Here is a 19309-nt window from a genome sequence, read left to right as displayed (position 1 = left end):
CGAACCATTCATGTAAGCTCGCGAGATCAGGCGGCTAGTTAGACTCGAGGACAAAAAAAAATGAAATTCTCTTTCTCAGTGTGAGTTCATGCAAATAACTCTCGGGAAGGCGTTATGCATTTTCTATCAGAGTTTTTAATGACAAAAGCATTCAATCTTCCATACTCGCCAACACACAAATTACAAACTTCTTATTTGTATTTTTGTTTTTATAGAGCAAATAGCAATATTTAATTCCAGACGTAGTCCAAATGTAAAGATCCGCATTCAAATTAACATCATATATCATACTTTTTGGTCTTTTGTCTTTGGAACCAAAACAACAAAGTTGTCCAAGCAGTACACACCATCTGGGGTTAACACTAGTCCATGAAGAGCTAGCTAACCCTCCTTTCACACTAGTATTTGTAAACCCTCCACTGAATACATAGTGAATGTTATAACTGTTATAACTGTCTAACTGTGTTATAATGGTGTTATAACTGTTTGGATTCATTGATGCTAAATCTGCAGTGTCTTCATGGTCCTGGCCATGGTGTCTGAGTCCCAGCGTTCCGCGTCCCACCCCAGGAACCACCCTGTGAAGGTGGGGGGCTCATGACCCTGCTTCACCATCACTATGGAGGTCCTCTTATCCCGACCACCCGGATCCGTCTCTATGTATGTCTTGGCTGTAAGGAAGGGAGCACATAGATGTTATCAACGGGATAAACCATAGAAAAGAGGGTGTTCACACCTCTTATATATTAAAGGTATATAAGTATATACAGTGGGGAGAACAAGTATTTGATACACTGCCGATTTTGCAGGTTTTCCTACTTACAAAGCATGTAGAGGTCTGTAATTTTTATCATAGGTACACTTCAACTATAAGAGACGGAATCTAAAACAAAAATCCAGAAAATCACATTGTATGATTTTTAAGTAATTAATTTGCATTTTATTGCATGACATAAGTATTTGATACATCAGAAAAGCAGAACTTAATATTTGGTAGAGAAACCTTTGTTTGCAATTACAGAGATCATACGTTTCCTGTAGTTCTTGACTAGGTTTGCACACACTGCAGCAGGGATTTTGGCCCACTCCTCCCTACAGATCATCTCCAGATCCTTCAGGTTTCGGGGCTGTCGCTGGGCAATACGGACTTTCAGCTCCCTCCAAAGATTTTCTATTGGGTTCAGGTCTGGAGACTGGCTAGGCCACTCCAGGACCTTGAGATGCTTCTTACGGAGCCACTCCTTAGTTGCCCTGGTTGTGTGTTTTGGGTCGTTGTCATGCTGGAAGACCCAGCCATGACCCATCTTCAATGCTCTTACTGAGGGAAGGAGGTTGTTGGCCAAGATCTCGCGATACATGACCCCATCCATCCTCCCCTCAATACGGTGCAGTCGTCCTGTCCCCTTTGCAGAAAAGCATCCCCAAAGAATGATGTTTCCACCTCCATGCTTCACGGTTGGGATGGTGTTCTTGGGGTTGTACTCATCCTTCTTCTTCCTCCAAACACGGTGAGTGGAGTTTAGACCAAAAAGCTCTATTTTTGTCTCATCAGACCACATGACCTTCTCCCATTCCTCCTCTGGATCATCCAGATGGTCATTGGCAAACTTCAGACAGGCCTGGACATGCACTGGCTTAAGCAGGGGGACCTTGCGTGCGCTGCAGGATTTTAATCCATGACGGCGTAGTGTGTTACTAATGGTTTTCTTTGAGACTGTGGTCCCAGCTCTCTTCAGGTCATTGACCAGGTCCTGCCGTGTAGTTCTGGGCTGATCCCTCACCTTCCTCATGATCATTGATGCCCCACGAGGTGAAATCTTGCATGGAGCCCCAGACCGAGGGTGATTGACCGTCATCTTGAACTTCTTCCATTTTCTAATAATTGCCCCAACAGTTGTTTCCTTCTCACCAAGCTGCTTGCCTATTGTCCTGTAGCCCATCCCAGCCTTGTGCAGGTCTACAATTTTATCCCTGATGTCCTTACACAGCTCTCTGGTCTTGGCTATTGTGGAGAGGTTGGAATCTGTTTGATTGAGTGTGTAGACAGGTGTCTTTTATACAGGTAACGAGTTCAAACAGGTGCAGTTAATACAGGTAATGAGTGGAGAACAGGAGGGCTTCTTAAAGAAAAACTAACAGGTCTGTGAGAGCCGGAATTCTTACTGGTTGGTAGGTGATCAAATACTTATGTCATGCAATAAAATGCAAATTAATTATTTAAAAATCATACAATGTGATTTTCTGGATTTTTGTTTTAGATTCCGTCTCTCACAGTTGAAGTGTACCTATGATAAAAATGACAGACCTCTACATGCTTTGTAAGTAGGAAAACCTGCAAAATCGGCAGTGTATCAAATACTTGTTCTCCCCACTGTAAGTATTTGATCACCTACCAACCAGTAAGAATTCCGGCTCTCACAGACCTGTTAGTTTTTCTTTAAGAAGGCCTCCTGTTCTCCACTCATTATCTGTATTAACTGCACCTGTTTGAACTCGTTACCTGTATAAAAGACACCTGTCCACACACTCTATCAAACAGACTCCAACCTCTCCACAATGGCCAAGACCAGAGAGCTGTGTAAGGACATCAGGGATAAAATTGTAGACCTGCACAAGGCTGGGATGGGCTACAAGACAATAGGCAAGCAGCTTGGTGAGAAGGCAACAACTGTTGGCGCAATTATTAGAAAATGGAAGAAGTTCAAGATGACGGTCAATCACCCTCGGTCTGCAAGATCTCACCTCGTGGGGCATCAATGATCATGAGGAAGGTGAGGGATCAGCCCAGAACTACACGACAGGACCTGGTCAATACCCTGAAGAGAAATGGGACCACAGTCTCAAAGAAAACCATTTAACACACTACGCCGTCATGGATTAAAATACTGCAGCGCACGCAAGGTCCCCCTGCTCAAGCCAGCGCATGTCCAGGCCCGTCTGAAGTTAGCCAATGACCATCTGGATGATCCAGAGGAGGAATGGGAGAAGGTCATGTGGTCTGATGAGACAAAAATAGAGCTTTTTGGTCAAAACTCCACTCGCAGTGTTTGGAGGAAGAAGAAGGATAAGTACAACCCCAAGAACACCATCCCAACCGTGAAGCATGGAGGTGGAAACATCATTCTTTGGGGATGCTTTTCTGCAAAGGGGACAGGACGACTGCACCGTATTGAGGGGAGGATGGATGGGGCCATGTATCGCGAGATCTTGGCCAACAACCTCCTTCCCTCAGTAAGAGCATTGAAGATGGGTTGTGGCTGGGTCTTCCAGCATGACAACGACCCGAAACACACAGCCAGGGCAACTAAGGAGGGGCTCCGTAAGAAGCATCTCAAGGTCCTGGAGTGGCCTAGCCAGTCTCCAGACCTGAACCCAATAGAAAATCTTTGGAGGGAGCTAAAAGTCCGTATTGCCCAGCGACAGCCACAAAACCTGAAGGATCTGGAGAAGGTCTGTATGGAGGAGTGGGCCAAAATCCCTGCTGCAGTGTGTGCAAACCTGGTCAAGAACTACAGGAAACGTAAGATCTCTGTAATTGCAAACAAAGGTTTCTGTACCAAATATTAAGCTCTGCTTTTCTGATGTATCAAATACTTATGTCATGCAATAATATGCAAATTAATTACTTAAAAATCATACAATGTGATTTTCTGGATTTTTGTTTTAGATTCTGTCTCTCACAGTTGAAGTGTACCTATGATAAAAATTACAGACCTCTACATGCTTTGTAAGTAGGAAAATCTGCAAAATCGGCAGTGTATCAAATACTTGTTCTCCCCACTGTATATATATTTTTTTAAATCTCATTGCTTAAATGTATGCATAAATAAGACCTTATAGATGCCAAGTCTTGGTCATGATATGGTTTCAGTTTATATACTTATAAACTATATATTAAACGTACTACGAAAAATAAACTACCCTATATACACACACACAAGGCAAAACTCACCTGATTTTACAGATTCAGTTCTCTCAACTTCATTGGCATCTTTGCCAATCCAGATAAACACCTATCGCAAAAAATGAACATCAATGTAGTTCAACCTCCATAGAGTTAGAAATGGCCTGAAAATTGTAATTTGAGGATATGTAACAAGCTCCATACCTGATCCCAGACATCCAACAGCATCACGTCATCCTCTGCCAGATCCTCCTGACTGAACTCCCCTGGAACCTCCTCAATCTGCAAACAGTATTTGTCATCTATCTATCTATTTGAGTGTGAGTGTGAGTGTGAGTGTGAGTGTGTGTGAGAGAGAGAGAGAGAGAGAGAGAGAGAGAGAGAGAGAGAGAGAGAGAGAGAGAGAGAGAGAGAGAGAGAGAGAGAGAGAGAGAGAGAGAGAGAGAGATGAGAGGGGGATAGAGAGAGAGAGAGAGAGAGAGATGAGAGAGGGATAGAGAGAGAGAGAGAGAGATGAGAGAGGGATATAGAGAGAGAGAGAGAGAGAGAGAGGGATATAGAGAGAGAGAGAGAGAGAGAGAGAGAGAGAGAGAGAGAGAGAGAGAGAGAGAGAGAGAGAGAGAGAGAGAGAGAGAGAGAGAGAGAGAGAGAGAGAGAGAGAGAGAGAGAGAGAGAGAGAGAGAGAGAGAGAGAGAGAGAGTGCGTGTGTGTGGTACTCACTATGAACCTGCCAGTCTTGTTGGAGCAGGCGAACAGGCGAGGTTGTTGAGTGAGGCTCTTACTCGCCAGTCTCTCTGATGTTTGGTAGTCCTTCTTTCCCCCTAATGCTGCCCAGAGGTCCGCTACAACCAAACAAAACAAATCTGCTTGGGTTTCTTTGCATCTTGAACTTGTGATATACATTTTTAGGACGAAAAACCTCAAACTTGTCAATCTGTCTGAAGACTTTCCTTGTGTCAGTGTGTCCCCTGGTGACTTTCCTGAGTACTACATCATATCTCATTTTTTTTATTTTACCTTTATTTAACTAGGCAAGTCAGCTAAGAAAAAAATATCTTATTTTCAATGACGGCCTAGGAACAGTGGGTTAACTGCCTTGTTCAGGGGCAGAACAACAGATTTTGACCTTGTCAGCTCAGGGATTTGATCTTGCAACCTTCCAGTTACTAGTCCAACACTTTAACCACTAGGCTACCTGCTGCCCCTCATAAAGCTTCTCGGAGTAGAACTTCTGATCTAATATCAGGAACCTGTCCATATATTCTTATTCATTATGAACTAAAAAGGAAAACTAATACTACATTAGCACTCCTCTGAGACGTTTTATGAACATGAGCCCAGGCCAAGGAATCTGTATGATATTCTCACCTGGTTCCTGTCCCTCTACGATGCGTTGTGTCTGACACTTCAGCACCTGACTCAGGTACTGGGCCCCCCGCTCTTCGTCCTCGCTGGCGCCCTTACCCACCCACAGGTAGCTCCCCCCCGAGGGCAGCTTCAGCAGGTATGCGTCGTTAGAGTTCAGGCTGCCAGCCTCCACATCCACCTGCCACAACACACACACACACACAACAGACAATGCAACTGGGATCTAGTGGTGAGGAAACGCTGACCTCCAGTCTAGATGATAGGAAATGACAAATGAGCATCGTAAATGTCAATGAAAAACCCTCAAATTTAGCATAATCAGTGCCTATTCACAATATAGTGTGAAAACTGCATTTATGTGTGTTTACCTTCCATCTCTGCCAATCAAACAACCATAAGTGTGTGTCTGTGTGAGAGAATATCCTAACCTCTGCGATGCGTGTGATGGTGCCCAGGTTACGTCGGACCTGGAACAGGCGTGTGGGGGCCGCAGGTGCCTGGCCTCCGATGCGTGAGGTACCACTCTTATACACGATGAGGGGCTTGGCTTTGAACAAACTCAGGAGATGGGCAGGCTCTTTTCCTTGGGATACTCTCACCTAGGAAACCAAAAGAGAGTATTAATGCATATCAAATTTGGTACAGGAGCTCATGGATAGCAAAGCCATAGCTGGAGGGCCAGGTAGAAAACTATGCTGTAGACAACCACTAGGGGGCACTATAACATGGCATACACAGTGGAAAATTCTCATTTGGGCAAAAAAACGCTATCTATCCTCCGTGACCCAGAAACCGATAAGTTGTCGGGTGGTGGAGGAAACTGTCAATTCGTTAGTAGGCGAACAAAGGAGTCTGCTCCCTCTTCGATGGCCTTCTTCGGCAGCGGATGCACAAGAGTGCCCTCGCGGCAGGTAGCGCAGAAGTGTTTTATAATCCGCCACACCCACTTTGAATCAGATGTGTTTTTTTCGAAGGAGAAAAACATGTACACATTTAAAAACTATACTCTACTTATCTATAAAATGTCTGCCACAACTAGCTCCATTTGTTTTCATCACTTTACACATTTATTTGGGTATTCCACCCCTGTAAACGCATTTCGAGTGTTTGGGACTATAAGATTGTATCTGCATTTTTGTCTAAATGTTGTTATTGACATAGCCTTGTTCTGTTCAATGTTCTCTACCTATATAGTACTCTAAATACCACAAATCATGTTGTTAATTTCAAAAGATTACAAGATAAACATCGCTGACACCATTCAAACCATTGAGGGATCAGAACTTTAATTATCCCAGAATCATCTTTTTCCACATTGAACCTTATCGTCCCAAGCTCTCGATTTGCCTGATGAGGCACGAGTGGAGAAGGAGAATCTCATTTCATACAAGCGCATTTGTTTCCACGTTTCCTCTCCTCGATTACCTTTGACCTTTTTAAAAAAAGAGGTGAGGAGAGGATGGAGGAGTTAGTAAAACAAATTGAGAACCTCCCAGCGGCACCCTGTGCTAACAGTTGATCATAAAACATTGAATCAGATAATGAGATACCAACTTCACAACCAGAGAAAAGATTACATCATGCCCCGTAGGCATGGAAAGTAAACCCTGATAAAACAATCAAATTAGGGAATTTAATACACTATGGGCTGGAGAGAATAACCTCTAGTATCACAATTTACAACTGTGATAAAAAAAAAAAAGTTTAAAACTTTCTACAGCTTTTACACATTTCCACCGAGGGCCTTCGCTCCAACAGCGACTGTGTCTTTCGGAGGGGTTGGGATAAAGCACATCCACTGGACATCTGTGGACATTGGACAATAAGAGATCCTCAACTTAATTTGGGTTAGACTTACCTGAACTGCATTCCCACCCAGAGAGCGATCGAGCTCCACAGTTAGGAAGGCAGAAGCTGTGAGCTCATCTAGAGTGCTGCTAGCCCCCTGCCTGCCACAGGAAGTATAGGGATCAATCAATTAATTCATCAATCCATCCATCCATCCATCCAACCAACCAACCAACCAACCAACCAACCAACCAACCAACCAATCAATCTAATTGAATATATGAGCACAGGTCTACCAGACTCACCAGGTGTAGATGACCTGTCCTCTCTTATATGTATAGAGGATGATGTAACAGTCTCCTCCATAGAACTGGCCATAGGTCTTTGGGTCGATTGGGACTCGACCACTGCTCTCCACTCTGAAGATCTAGAACATGAAACATGCATCTGGCTTGCTATTCTACTATAATTTGTTTACAATCCATGTGATTGGAATTGTCAGTTGAATAAAACACCTGACTCATTTTTAGATTAGCACATTTTCTTATTCACTGCTCTTAATGCCTGTGTAATGAGGAACCTTGCCTGATTCCTGAAGGCCTGTGCTAGCTCCCTGATCTATTGCTTAGACCTTAGCTCAGCGGGCTAACAGTTTTGTGGCAGTAACACATGGTCCTGTACCTGAGTGTCTCCTGTGCCGTCATCCACCATGTTATAATGGGCTGCCATGCTCTGGGACTCATGGAGTTTGGAGGCATCGAACTCCACCTGACGTATCTTTGCGATCCTCTCGGTCACAAAGACCTTCCCAAACCCCTCGCTCTGGTTTTTATCCCTCCACCCCTGGAAGAAATGCCTGAAGATGGGAGTCTCCCCACCCTCTGGAAGTACCTGGATCTGGAGATAGAGAAGAGGAGTTGTTTCTATGAATGTCAGGGTTGGGGATCAACTCTCCTTCAGTCCTGATGAAGATGGCGCCGAAGAGGATGGCTGACATTTACGTGCTCCTAACCAATTGTGCTATTTTGTCATTTTTTTTGCAACTTATTTTTTTACTTATTTTGTACATAATGTTGCTGCTACCGTCTCTTATGACCGAAAATAACTTCTGGACATCAGAACAGCGATTACTCACCACGAACTGTAATATTTTTTTTTCTTTAATGAGTCCGACGAGAAGGATATACTGCTCTCCCGGGAACAGGCCCAAATCCCCATCATTTGCGTGAAGAAAAGACGGAGGAAAAGAGGACGCAAATCTGGCTGCCTTCTGAGAATCAATAAGCGAGCGAGTAAACTCTCACTGCCATCCATTTTACTTGCTAACATGCAATTTGACACACCCTAATCTGTTTCACTTGTCTTTGTGATTGTCTCCACCCCCCTCCAGGTGTCGCCCATCTTCCCCATTATCTCCTATTCTGGTGTTCTCTGTTTGTCTGTTGCCAGTTCTTCTTGTTTGTCAAGTCAACCAATGGTTTTGTATCAGCTCCTGCTTTTCCCCAGTCTGTCTTTACTCGTCCTCCTGTTTTTGACCGTTGCCTGTTCTGACCCTGAGCCCGCCCGCCTGACCACTCTGCCTGCCCCTGCCCCTGAACCTGAACCTGAGCCTGCCTGCCATCCTGTACCTTTGCCCGTCTCTGGATTACCGACCTCTGCCTGACCTGACCCTGAGCCTGCCTGCCTTCCTGTACCTTTGCCCCTGTTGCTGTAATCAACATTGTTACTTCGACACAGTCTGCATCTGGGTCTTACCTTATCCTGATACAATCATTGGAAAATAAAACTGATGACCTACGATTACGATTATCCTACCAACGGGACATTAAGAACTGTAATATCTTATGTTTCACCGAGTCGTGCCTGAATGACAACACGGATAATATGGAGCTGGCGGGAATTTCCATACACCGGCAGAACAGAGAAGATAAGGTAAGAAGGTAAGACGAGGGGTGGGGGTCTTTTTGTCAATAACAGCTGGTGCGCGATGTCTAATATTAAAGAAGTTTCGAGGTATTGCGCGCCTGAGGTAGAGTACCTTAAACTGTAGACCACACTATCCACCAAAATAATTCTCATCTATATTATTTGCAGCTGTCTATTTACCACCACAGACCGATGCTGGCACTAACACCGCACTCAACCAACTCCATAAGGCCATAAGAAAACAATAAAATAATCACCCAGAAGCGGTGCTCCTAGTGGCCGGGGACTTTAATGCAGGCAAACTTAAATCAGTTTTACCAAATTTTTACCAGCATGTCACATGTGCAACCAGATGGGAAGAAACTCTAGACCATCATTACTCCACACACAGAGATGCATACAAAGCTCTAACCCGCCCTCCATTTGGCAAATCTGACCATAATTCTATCCTAATTCTAGCCTACTAGACGAGCTAAATGCTTTTATGCTCGCTTTGAGGCAAGCAACACTGAAGCATGATTGAGAGCACCAGCTGTTCTGGATGTCTATGTGATAACGCTCTCGGTAGCCAATGTGAGCAAGACCATTAAACAGGTCAACATTCACAAAGCCGCGGGGTCAGATGGATTACCAGGACGTGTACTCAAAGCATGCGCGGAACAAATGGCAAGTGTCTTCACTGACATTTTCAACCTCTGACTGAGTCTGTAATACCTACATGTTTCAAGCAGACCACCATATTCCCTGTGCCCAAGAAAACGAAGGTAACATGCCTAAATTATTACCGCCCCGTAGCATGTTGGTAGCCATTTAAGTGCTTTGAAAGGCTGGTCATGGCTCACATCAACAGCATCCTCCTGGATACCCTAGACCCACTCCAATTCGCATACCGCCCCAACAGATCCACAGATGACGCAATCTCACTCGCACTCCACACTGCCCTTTTCCACCTGGACAAAAGGAACACCTGTGTGAGAATTATTCTGTTCACTGACTACAGCTCAGCGTTCAACACCATAGTGCCCACGAAGCTCATCACTAAGCTAAGGACCCAGGGACTAAACACCTCCCTCTGCAACTGGATCCTGGACTTCCTGAAGGGCCGCCCCCAGGTGGTTAGGGTAGACAACAACACGACTGCCATGCTGGTCCTCAAGACTGGGGTCCCTCAGGGGTGTGTACTTAGTCCTTTCCTGTACTCCCTGGTCACCCACGACTGCATGGCCAAACACGACTCCAACACCATCATTAAGTTTGCTGATGACACAACAATGGTAGGCCTGATCACGGACAACGATGAGACAGCCTATAGGGAGGAGGTCAGAGAACTGTCAGTGTGGTCAGAGAACTGGCAGTGTGGTCAGTGAGGTCAGAGAACTGCCCCCCCCCCATTTGTTTTGTACACTGCTGCTACTCGCTGCTTATTATCTATGCATAGCCACTTCACCCCTACCTACATGTACAAATTATTATTTACTTTAGTTAATTTGGTAAATATTTTCTTAACTCTTCTTGAACTGCACTGTTGGTTAAGGGCTTGTAAGTAAGCATTTCACGGTAAGGTCTAGACTTGTTGAATTCGGTGCATGTGACAAATAAAGTTTTATTTGATATGATCAGTTTAGCAGGTCATGAACTGACATAGACTGATATTTGAGTCACGAGTTGATCCAATCAAATGATCCAACCAAAGCAATTATGACTGACGCTATATGGATGATAATGAGCATGAACCTGTGTGTTAGCTGGGTAGCCCATCTGCTTGATGAAGCCCTCAGCAGTCTTCATGGCAGTCTTCCTCTCGCTCGGGTTGGCGTTACGGCCTTTATGGGTGATGATGGATGATTCATGCAGAAGAAGAGGTACAAAAAAGATGGGAGGTACTAAAGGATGAGGGGATGAATTTAGATGGTCAAGATAAGCATGTGTAGCAGTTTAAATATGTACCTTTCCAGACAAAGATCATCCTGCTCTTCCCGTGGTCCAGGATGAAGCACTCGTCAGACAGCAGATGGCTCTGAGAGAACGGGTTCTCCTCTGAGACCAGGGTCACCTGCATTTCTCCGGACGCATCAGATACCTGAAAGGAACAACAGCGAGATGAGTGTGTGTGTGTGTGTGTGAGTGAGTGTGTGTTAGAGTGTGTATAGACTGTGTACCATACCATGTAGAGTTTGGCCATTTTCCTGTTGGAGATATCTGCCATCATATCGTCATTGTCATCACCTTCTGGTAGATCTGGCTTGTTGCCAAGTACCTGTTAAGGTTGACCGGTAAAAACACAAAGACAAAAAAGACTAAGATAATATTGACTTGTGTTAATGGAGATAGCAAAATGATAGTGTACATAAGTGGATTATTTAACTGTCATACAGTTAAGTGCCTGCAGTAATTCGCGATTAATGTCCATTCAAGAGTGCAAATTCTAGACTAGGGAATGAAAGTTCAATATTGTGGTTGTAAAAATACATATTGAATTAGCATCTGTCACCTCAGTTAACTCAGGCGGCTCGCTCCACTCTTCCACGACAACCAGCTTTGCTCGGCCATTCCTTTCATTATCACGGATACTGGCAGCCACCTGTGCTGCCTTGAGGCGCTCAAATTTGTTGCACTCTGAACCGCACCACTGGTAGATAACCTATAGACAGGTAACAGGTACGGTTCATTTGAAAGAAGGTTGTTGCTCACTTTATCAAGTTCCAGGTGCATACAGGCGTTTAGCTTCGAGGGATAACTCACATTATGCTGGGGCATGCAGATGACCCAGGTTCTAACCCAGCGGGTCACTGTTATGTGGCAATACATCCTGATTTCAGGCAATATTCAAATAAGAGAACAGTACAGCTTTTGGATTTAGTTTGGTAAACATTAGGATACCTTGTATATCAAATGATCTGATACATAAACCCACCTCAAGTCAACATACCGTAGGCCTACATATATTTAAGATTTAAGAAGAACTCAAGCCGAACAGTTAATATTTGACTTTCAACAGAATTTGAAGTTTGTCTGGACAATGTGTCTGTTTTCTCAGGAAGGTGACAGTCAAACAAATGAACTGTTGTTACAGGGTCACTAAGTGCACTACCATCCATACAAGTGGCATACAAGTGGCAGAGGCATTGTTCCCAACATAGACACTATATCATTGATACATGTTCTATATCTATATGGTAAACTCTCACATAGAGGGAGGCTAAAGTACAATCTCCTGATCTGTCGATCCATCGATGAGTCAATTAGTCAATCAGTAGATCAATTAATCAATCAATCAAATCTTACTGCACCAAGGTCCACGATGAAGCAGTCCCCTCTGTTGAAGCTGGACCAGTTGAGGGTAACCTCAGTTGCCCTGACGACGCGGCGACCTTTGATATGGAATAGTCTCAGAGCTGACAGGTCGTTGGTGACCACGTGATGGAACCCAGAGGCCACGCCTCCGGCCTAGAATAGAACAGGGTAGAATAGAAAAAAATGGAGTAGATCAGGATAAAATGTAATACTTCATTGCCCTCAAGAGGGAATTTGTCTTGCTCAGTTTTAAAGCAATACAAGATGTAGATGTACATAGCATACATCACATACAACACAAGATACACAGTTACATAGTGCCCAACACAAACATCCCTGAAACAACATATAAAAGGCAATGTCAGAGCCTATGAGTACCCTGTGAGGTTGAACAAGGTTAGAATGTCAAGTAGTTCCTTCTAGTGATTGGGTAATATTAAGGAAAATTAAGAAAGGTTCAGAACCAAGAAAAACAAACAATGTGAGGATCACGCATAACTGTTTTTCCTTTTCATCTGCACACCAGGTTCCTTTACCATCCCATGAGTCAGTGTTGCTGCCCATGGCCAGGGCCAAACAAAACGTTACGACAAGTGTTAATTTAATAGCAGACCTCCAGCGTATGATGCCCAGGGTCTGAAATGTGGCAAATGGAATGAATATTCACTGCTAAAAATAAGGGTGCTTTTTGGTTCAATATAACACCATATCTTCTAGTAGTAAATAGCAGTAAGACAGATACAGGAACAACTATAATATTAGTCAAATAAACTGAAATAAAATGCATCAGTAAGACAATACTGTACTTTATATGTGATGCCTCCCTTGAAGTAGCGTGTGAAGGCGGTGGACTCGAACCCCTGCAGTTCTCTGTACTGGACAGGCTTCCCTCCTAGGAAATCATCCAGCTGAACAGTGAAGATGGCCGCCGCCGTGCTCTCGTCCTGGCTGCACTCCTTACCTAAGGAGAGAACATGAGGGGTACAGTACTTAAATACAATATGATAAATGTTAGCATGAAATGAGAGAGTATTCAAGTTTAGACAAAGGAACTTAAGCACAATGTTCATTCTTATGAGTCAAACTGCCTAGCTGATGTTATCACTGTGATGTTCATAGTATGCTTTATCTTCACACTGTGTGGCGTGGGCCTGTTTGTTCACATCTTTTTTGTCACCCTTGAAGACGGCTTGGCAACAATAATCACACTGGTGATGCAGTTTTCATATTTTCACTCTCAAACAGAATCTAACAGCCTTGCGTGTTGCCATTGTACATTTCTGGGTGACTGCTGCTGCTGCACAACACAACAGTGGTTTAACACCTATCTCAAGGCCATCAGATGCCATCAGACTGTTAAACAGCCATTCACTAACACAGAGATGCTGCTGCCTGGGTACAGACTTGATATCATTAGCCACTTGAATAAATGGATCACTAGTCACTTTCATAATGCCACTTTAATAATGGTTACATATCTTGCATTAGTCATCTCATATGTTTATATTATATTTTATACCATCTATTGCATCTTGCCTATGCCGCTCTGTCATTGCTCATCCATATATTTGTATGTATATATTCTTATTCCATTCCTTTACTTAGATTTGTTTTTATTAGGTAGTTGTTGTGGAATTGTGAGAATACATGTTAGCTATTGCTTCACTGTCGGAAATAAAGGCACAAGCATTTCGCTACAGTCGCAATAACATCTGCTAACCATGTGTATGTGACCAATACAATTGGATTTGATTTGAGGAGCTGGAACCCTGTAAGTGGTACCTTGTAGGCCTGATGAGGTAGGTAAACAGTCCAAGTCATACCTACTATTTTGGTGTGACTAACATAGTTAAACATTAGCTAGCAGTCTATAACATGTTGTCATTCTAATTTAGTGAGTAACTGAATGAAGGAACCGAGGGAAAAATTAAAGCCCATAGCAGCAAGCATAATGTGAAGGAAACCCTTTGGAGGTCCATTAGCATGTTTAGTGGTTAATGGTTAATGATGGGGGGGGGGGGGGGGCATGAGGGAGGAGAGGAAAGAGGAAGGGTGGGAGAGAGAGAAGGTGGGAGAGATAGAGAAAGAGAAAGAGGGTGTGGGAGAGAGAGAGAGACATAAAAATATATGATTGTGTGTCAAGGAAGGAAGCTGGAGTTACAGATCAGTAGCCTTGACTTGCATGGTTCAGTAGTTCCACGAAGAAACTGACAGTACCTTCAGGTACAATGTGTCTACTCTGAGACAGCTGAACAGAGAAGTTACTCAAAGGTTAATGAAAAGGCTTGATCGTTTCCCAGATTACGTGTGGAACGAGGACTGATAAAGTTTACGACCTCTGCTGAGAATGACCTTATCTTATCCAGGAAGATTCATGATAGTCAATCACCCCACCCAGATAGTCACTTTCATTTTTTACTTCAGGCAAAAAAACTGTATTCAGCTCAGCTGATGACAAGATCGTCTGACTTGCTTCTGCTTTACTTCTCTGTACACTAAGACAACAGCACCTTGAGACCTCACAGTTGTGAAACGTTATGAAACGTCACTCACACACAGGGATGGAAATTAAGCTAGCCCATTAACCCGTTGCCAGTACTTTTCAGACAGGGCTAGTACAAAATGTGCCCAACTAGCTACCCGGCTATTGACATTTTGTCTTTTCAAATATCGCATGGCACATTTTTTTAGCCCCGGGCTCTTACAAAGGCCTTGAGGCCTATACGTAAAGCTTAATAAAGAGCAGTTATACTAGCAAGAAAAGCATGCAGGTTTCTTATTTTTTCTCTCATGTTATTCAATTGTTACCATGCACCTGCAAAAGAGTGCCTTTTGAATTTTTAGACTGCTTGCATTTTTAGACGGCTAGCCTGGCTGTCCAGTGCCCAAAATCCTTATGTTCCATCCCTGCTCACACGCGATCATCCACAAAGAGCAGAGGCATTCTACTATTAGGTTGACATGGGGTCTTTCAGGGGAGGTGCAGGACAGCAATGCCAAATAATAGTGATTATTTAATCCATTTCTAAACTATCTTTCTCAACATTATCAGCATCTCATATCTGCATTTGTGGTGTCAAGCTAAACCATCTATCTTGTTCTGTCTTGAAATGTACAACCTGTTCTTCTCTTATATGAATACATCTACTCAGATATGATCCTATGATGAAGGGAATGTGTTATAACACTGTTAGTATATTATGTCCTTTGATGCTAAGTTATTTTAGCTATTGCCAATGTATGTATTAATGTTAATGAGAAGGTTCTGAGAATATTATGCCATGGATTTCAGCCTGTAGCTATAAAACTTGAACGTCTATGAAGCACTCCCCAAATGTATTCACGTTAATCTCCAAGGATTCATAACCCTCCGTCAGTAAACAAATCATCCAGCGTGTGACATGTTGTGTGGAAGAGCCTGAGGAAACACACTCGCTCATTCACTCCAACTCACCCAGCCAGAAGTGCAGGTCGTAGAAGCAGCTATCCCGCTGTTTGACGGTGTGGAGAACCACGTACGCGTCGCCAACATAGAAGTTCCCGTGCAGGTTCTCAGGCACAGCGACCAGCTCAATCTTCTCTATCCTCCATATCTGGAGACCGGCTGCCCTGCCTGCCTTGTCAAACTCCCTGTGGTAGAGCACCATGGTTCCTCTGGTTGTCTGGTGGCAGAAGGGCGACGGCTGGATGTGGATCCCTGGTGTGGTGAGAAGAGTATGGGGTGAGAGCGAGGCACAGACTGCTGCTCTGTTCTCTGTCTGGTCCAGCGGAGGAGTGAGTCAATAGCAGCAGTGTGCAGGGCTCTAAGGCTGAGGTTGAGGCTGAGAGGGGGTGGGTGTGTCTTAGAGGCTGCCAAAGTACACACACAATGCGTACGCGCACATACACACTCACACACACATGTTTTCACTACACCTACATATTACTGTCTCTATCCATGCTCAATATTTCCAATATGTCCTTGGAAAAGCGCTCAGAGTAAAGGTTCTGCTATAATAACTTTATTACATCATAATATTAGGCTTCAAATAACTTGCATTCAGATCAGGTCAACAGAGATGTTTATCTTGTAGTTTCAACAGAGCTCAGCAAATCAAATCCAATTATATTTATCACATGCGCCGAATACAACATGTGTAGACCTTACCGTGAAATGCTTACTTACAAACCCTTAACCAACAATGCAGTTTAAGAAATAGAGTTAACTAAATATTTACTAAATAAACTAAGTAAAACATTTCATAAAAAGTAACACAATAAAATTACATAACAATAACGAGGCCATATATACAGGGGGTACCGGTACAGAGTCAATGTGCGGGGGTTCAGGTTAGTCGAGGTAATTTGACCTGTTCACTGGATGTGCTACCTTGTCCCGGACCTGCTGTTTTGGACTCTCTCTCTACCACACCTGCTGTCTCTAACTCTGAATGATCGACTATGAAAGCAAACTGACATTTACTCCTGAGGTGCTGACCTGTTGCACCCTCTACAACCACTTTGATTATTATTATCTGACCCTGCTGGTCATCTATGAACGTTTGAACTTCTTGGCCATGTACTGTTATAATCTCCACACAGCACAGCCAGAAGAGGACTGACCACCTCTCAGAGCCTGGTTCCTCTCTAGGTTGCTTCCTAAGTTCTGGCCTTTCTAGGTTGTTTTTGCTTCTACACCTGCATTGCTTGCTGTTTGGGGTTTTAGGCTGGGTTCCGGTACAGCACTTTGTGACATCGGCTGACGTAAAAAGGGCTTTATAAATACATTTGATTGATTGATTGACACTTGTAAGTAGGGGTAAAGTGACAATGTATAGATAATTAACAGCGAGTTGCAGCAGTGTAAAAACAATGGGGTCAAGGTAAATAGTCCAGGTGGCCATTTGATTCATTGTTCAGCAGTTGGAGGTAGAAGCTGTTAAGAAGCCTTTTGGACCTAGACTTGGCGCTTCGGTACCGCTTGCCGTGGGGTAGCAGAGAGAACAGTCTATGACGTGGGTGACTGGAGTCTTTGACAATTTTTGGGGCTTTCCTCGGATGCCGCCTAGTATATAGATCCTGGATGGCAGGAAGCTTTGCCCTAGTGATGTATTGGGCCATACGCATTACCCTCTGTAGCGCCTTACGGTCGGATGCCGAGCAGTTGCCATTCCCGGCGGGGATGCAACCGGTCAGGATGCTCTCGGTGGTGCAGCTGTAGAACTTTTTAGGATCTGGGGACCCATTCCAAATCATTTCAGTCTCCCCCGGGGGAAAATGTTTTGTCGTGCCCTCTTCATGACTGTTTTGGTGTGTTTGGACCTTGATATCAGTGTGTGGTAATTTGTCTCTGCACTTATAAACACAGAGAACCAGAAAAAAATCCCCACAATTGCATCAGTTCAGAATTGATCTCTACTCTGGTTTAAAGAAATATTACCATTTGACCAAGAAACTAAATATAAACCAGACATTACAGAATGGTTCCCTTTCAAGTTCCCTATTTCTTGTTCCGTATTAGACTGGTCTCTAAAGGTTATGGCTTAGGGGAGAGCTCAAGTTTTAGTTCAAGTTTTTTGCGATGGTATTCAAAACTTGTAGATTTACCAGCCGTACCTGCTCAATTCCAACACATTGCACAGCTTGGGGCCAAATCTTTGGAAAATGTCAAGCATTTTCCTCATAAGTTTTGAAATACAATGACAGTCTGTAGTACAACTACTTACTACTAACTATTACATAAGTGTTTTTTTACAAGACCAATCTGCTAATGTTGTGCAACGAATCTGTTTTGAGTACTGTAGAGTTTTATCCCTCAAAAATAAGGTTATTTTAAAGTTGGTGACGCCAGTGACCAGTTTCCACTTGGTGTCAGTTAATGTGAGCAATAGAGAAGGAGGATCCAGACCCGTGATGGAAGCTTTATAATAGTGATTCCTCACGAAACCAGGACAAAAAAAGACCATGATTCGGGACTTTCACGACATTTAATTAATAGAATGGACCTTTGGAGGAAGGATTGTTGACATATATTTGACATTTGTATCAAAAAGCATAATTGAGAAATAATCAAAGTTGGCATATTTATGACATTTTTGGACTTACCCAGACCTCTTCCTTTAAGACTCCATAATATTTCATACGTAGGTGCTACAAAGCAAAAACTGGAGTCAAATTAAGCTTTACCGCTTGTTCTGAAATATGAGTGGTATTTTGAGTTCAATAACAATTTCCAAACATTCATTTGTTAATGTATAAAAAAATGTACAGTAATTTTTTTTAATATACATTTTTTGATTTGGGTAATTTTTCAATATATTGCTGAACATAATATAGTCTATGGGCATATGAAAGATAGACAGGGAAAATAGATGATCTATGTCAGAAATGAAATGGAGCAAAACAGTGCTGTTGCTTAGCACTGTAAACACAGTGTCATGTGATATCCTGTTTTTGGTGTGGATCTGATATTAAAGTACAAGCAATGGGTGTCAATTCCCTTGTTACTTTATCTGCAATATACACCCACACTTCAGCGTCACTTAAAGTGACTATGTTCAGCTTTACATTGGCTGTGTTATTTTCTCATAGGATTTTCTTTACAATGGTGAGGTAGGCAAAATATTTTATGGTAAGATAGGCCATTTAGGGGAAGTTTACAGGCAGTGGTACTTTCAAATTAGTGCAGTAAAAGTGTGTGTGTGTGTGTGTTAGATTCAAAGACAGGCTGTGACCTCTCCACCAGTAAGTGATTGCATGCAGTTAAGCAAACAAGTTCTGTCATGTGTCATCTATTACACGTTTATTACATGGCTCATAATTAAATCAGTAGTTTACCGGAATTCAACAACTTCTAGTTGACACTGTTTCAAAGTTAAAAGGTACCACCCGCTGGGAATTGAATCTTTGAGAGGTTTAATTCATTATTTCGTAAAGAACAGCTATGATGTCATAAATACCAGATCAATTCCAAATATCACCATACTGAATCTGGCCCATTGAATAGGCATAGCAGGATCTTACCGGAGCCGAGTACCGGCACCTCACATT

The 19309-nt window shown here is 43.2% G+C and overlaps 1 protein-coding gene across 1 annotated transcript; it reads right to left on the bottom strand.

Moving 5' to 3' along the window:
- Positions 1-112: 112 nt before the first annotated feature.
- LOC139554947 (scinderin-like) lies at positions 113-16071 on the bottom strand. The gene is made up of 16 exons (XM_071368256.1): positions 15735-16071; positions 13087-13241; positions 12272-12433; positions 11478-11627; positions 11151-11243; positions 10934-11066; positions 10721-10809; positions 7742-7957; positions 7366-7487; positions 7131-7221; positions 5701-5871; positions 5273-5450; positions 4625-4746; positions 4109-4186; positions 3953-4013; positions 113-671 (listed from the first exon to the last, which is right to left on the bottom strand). The coding sequence occupies exons 1-16, from the start codon at positions 15925-15927 to the stop codon at positions 502-504; spliced, it is 2184 nt and encodes a 727-aa protein (XP_071224357.1). The 5' UTR covers positions 15928-16071; the 3' UTR covers positions 113-501.
- Positions 16072-19309: the final 3238 nt, after the last annotated feature.

This window comes from Salvelinus alpinus, chromosome 26 (assembly GCF_045679555.1).
Source record: "Salvelinus alpinus chromosome 26, SLU_Salpinus.1, whole genome shotgun sequence".
In the NCBI taxonomy this organism is placed as follows: domain Eukaryota; kingdom Metazoa; phylum Chordata; class Actinopteri; order Salmoniformes; family Salmonidae; genus Salvelinus; species Salvelinus alpinus.
The sequence above is the reverse complement of the archived record's forward strand: the minus strand, read 5'-3'. Positions and strand labels throughout refer to the sequence as shown.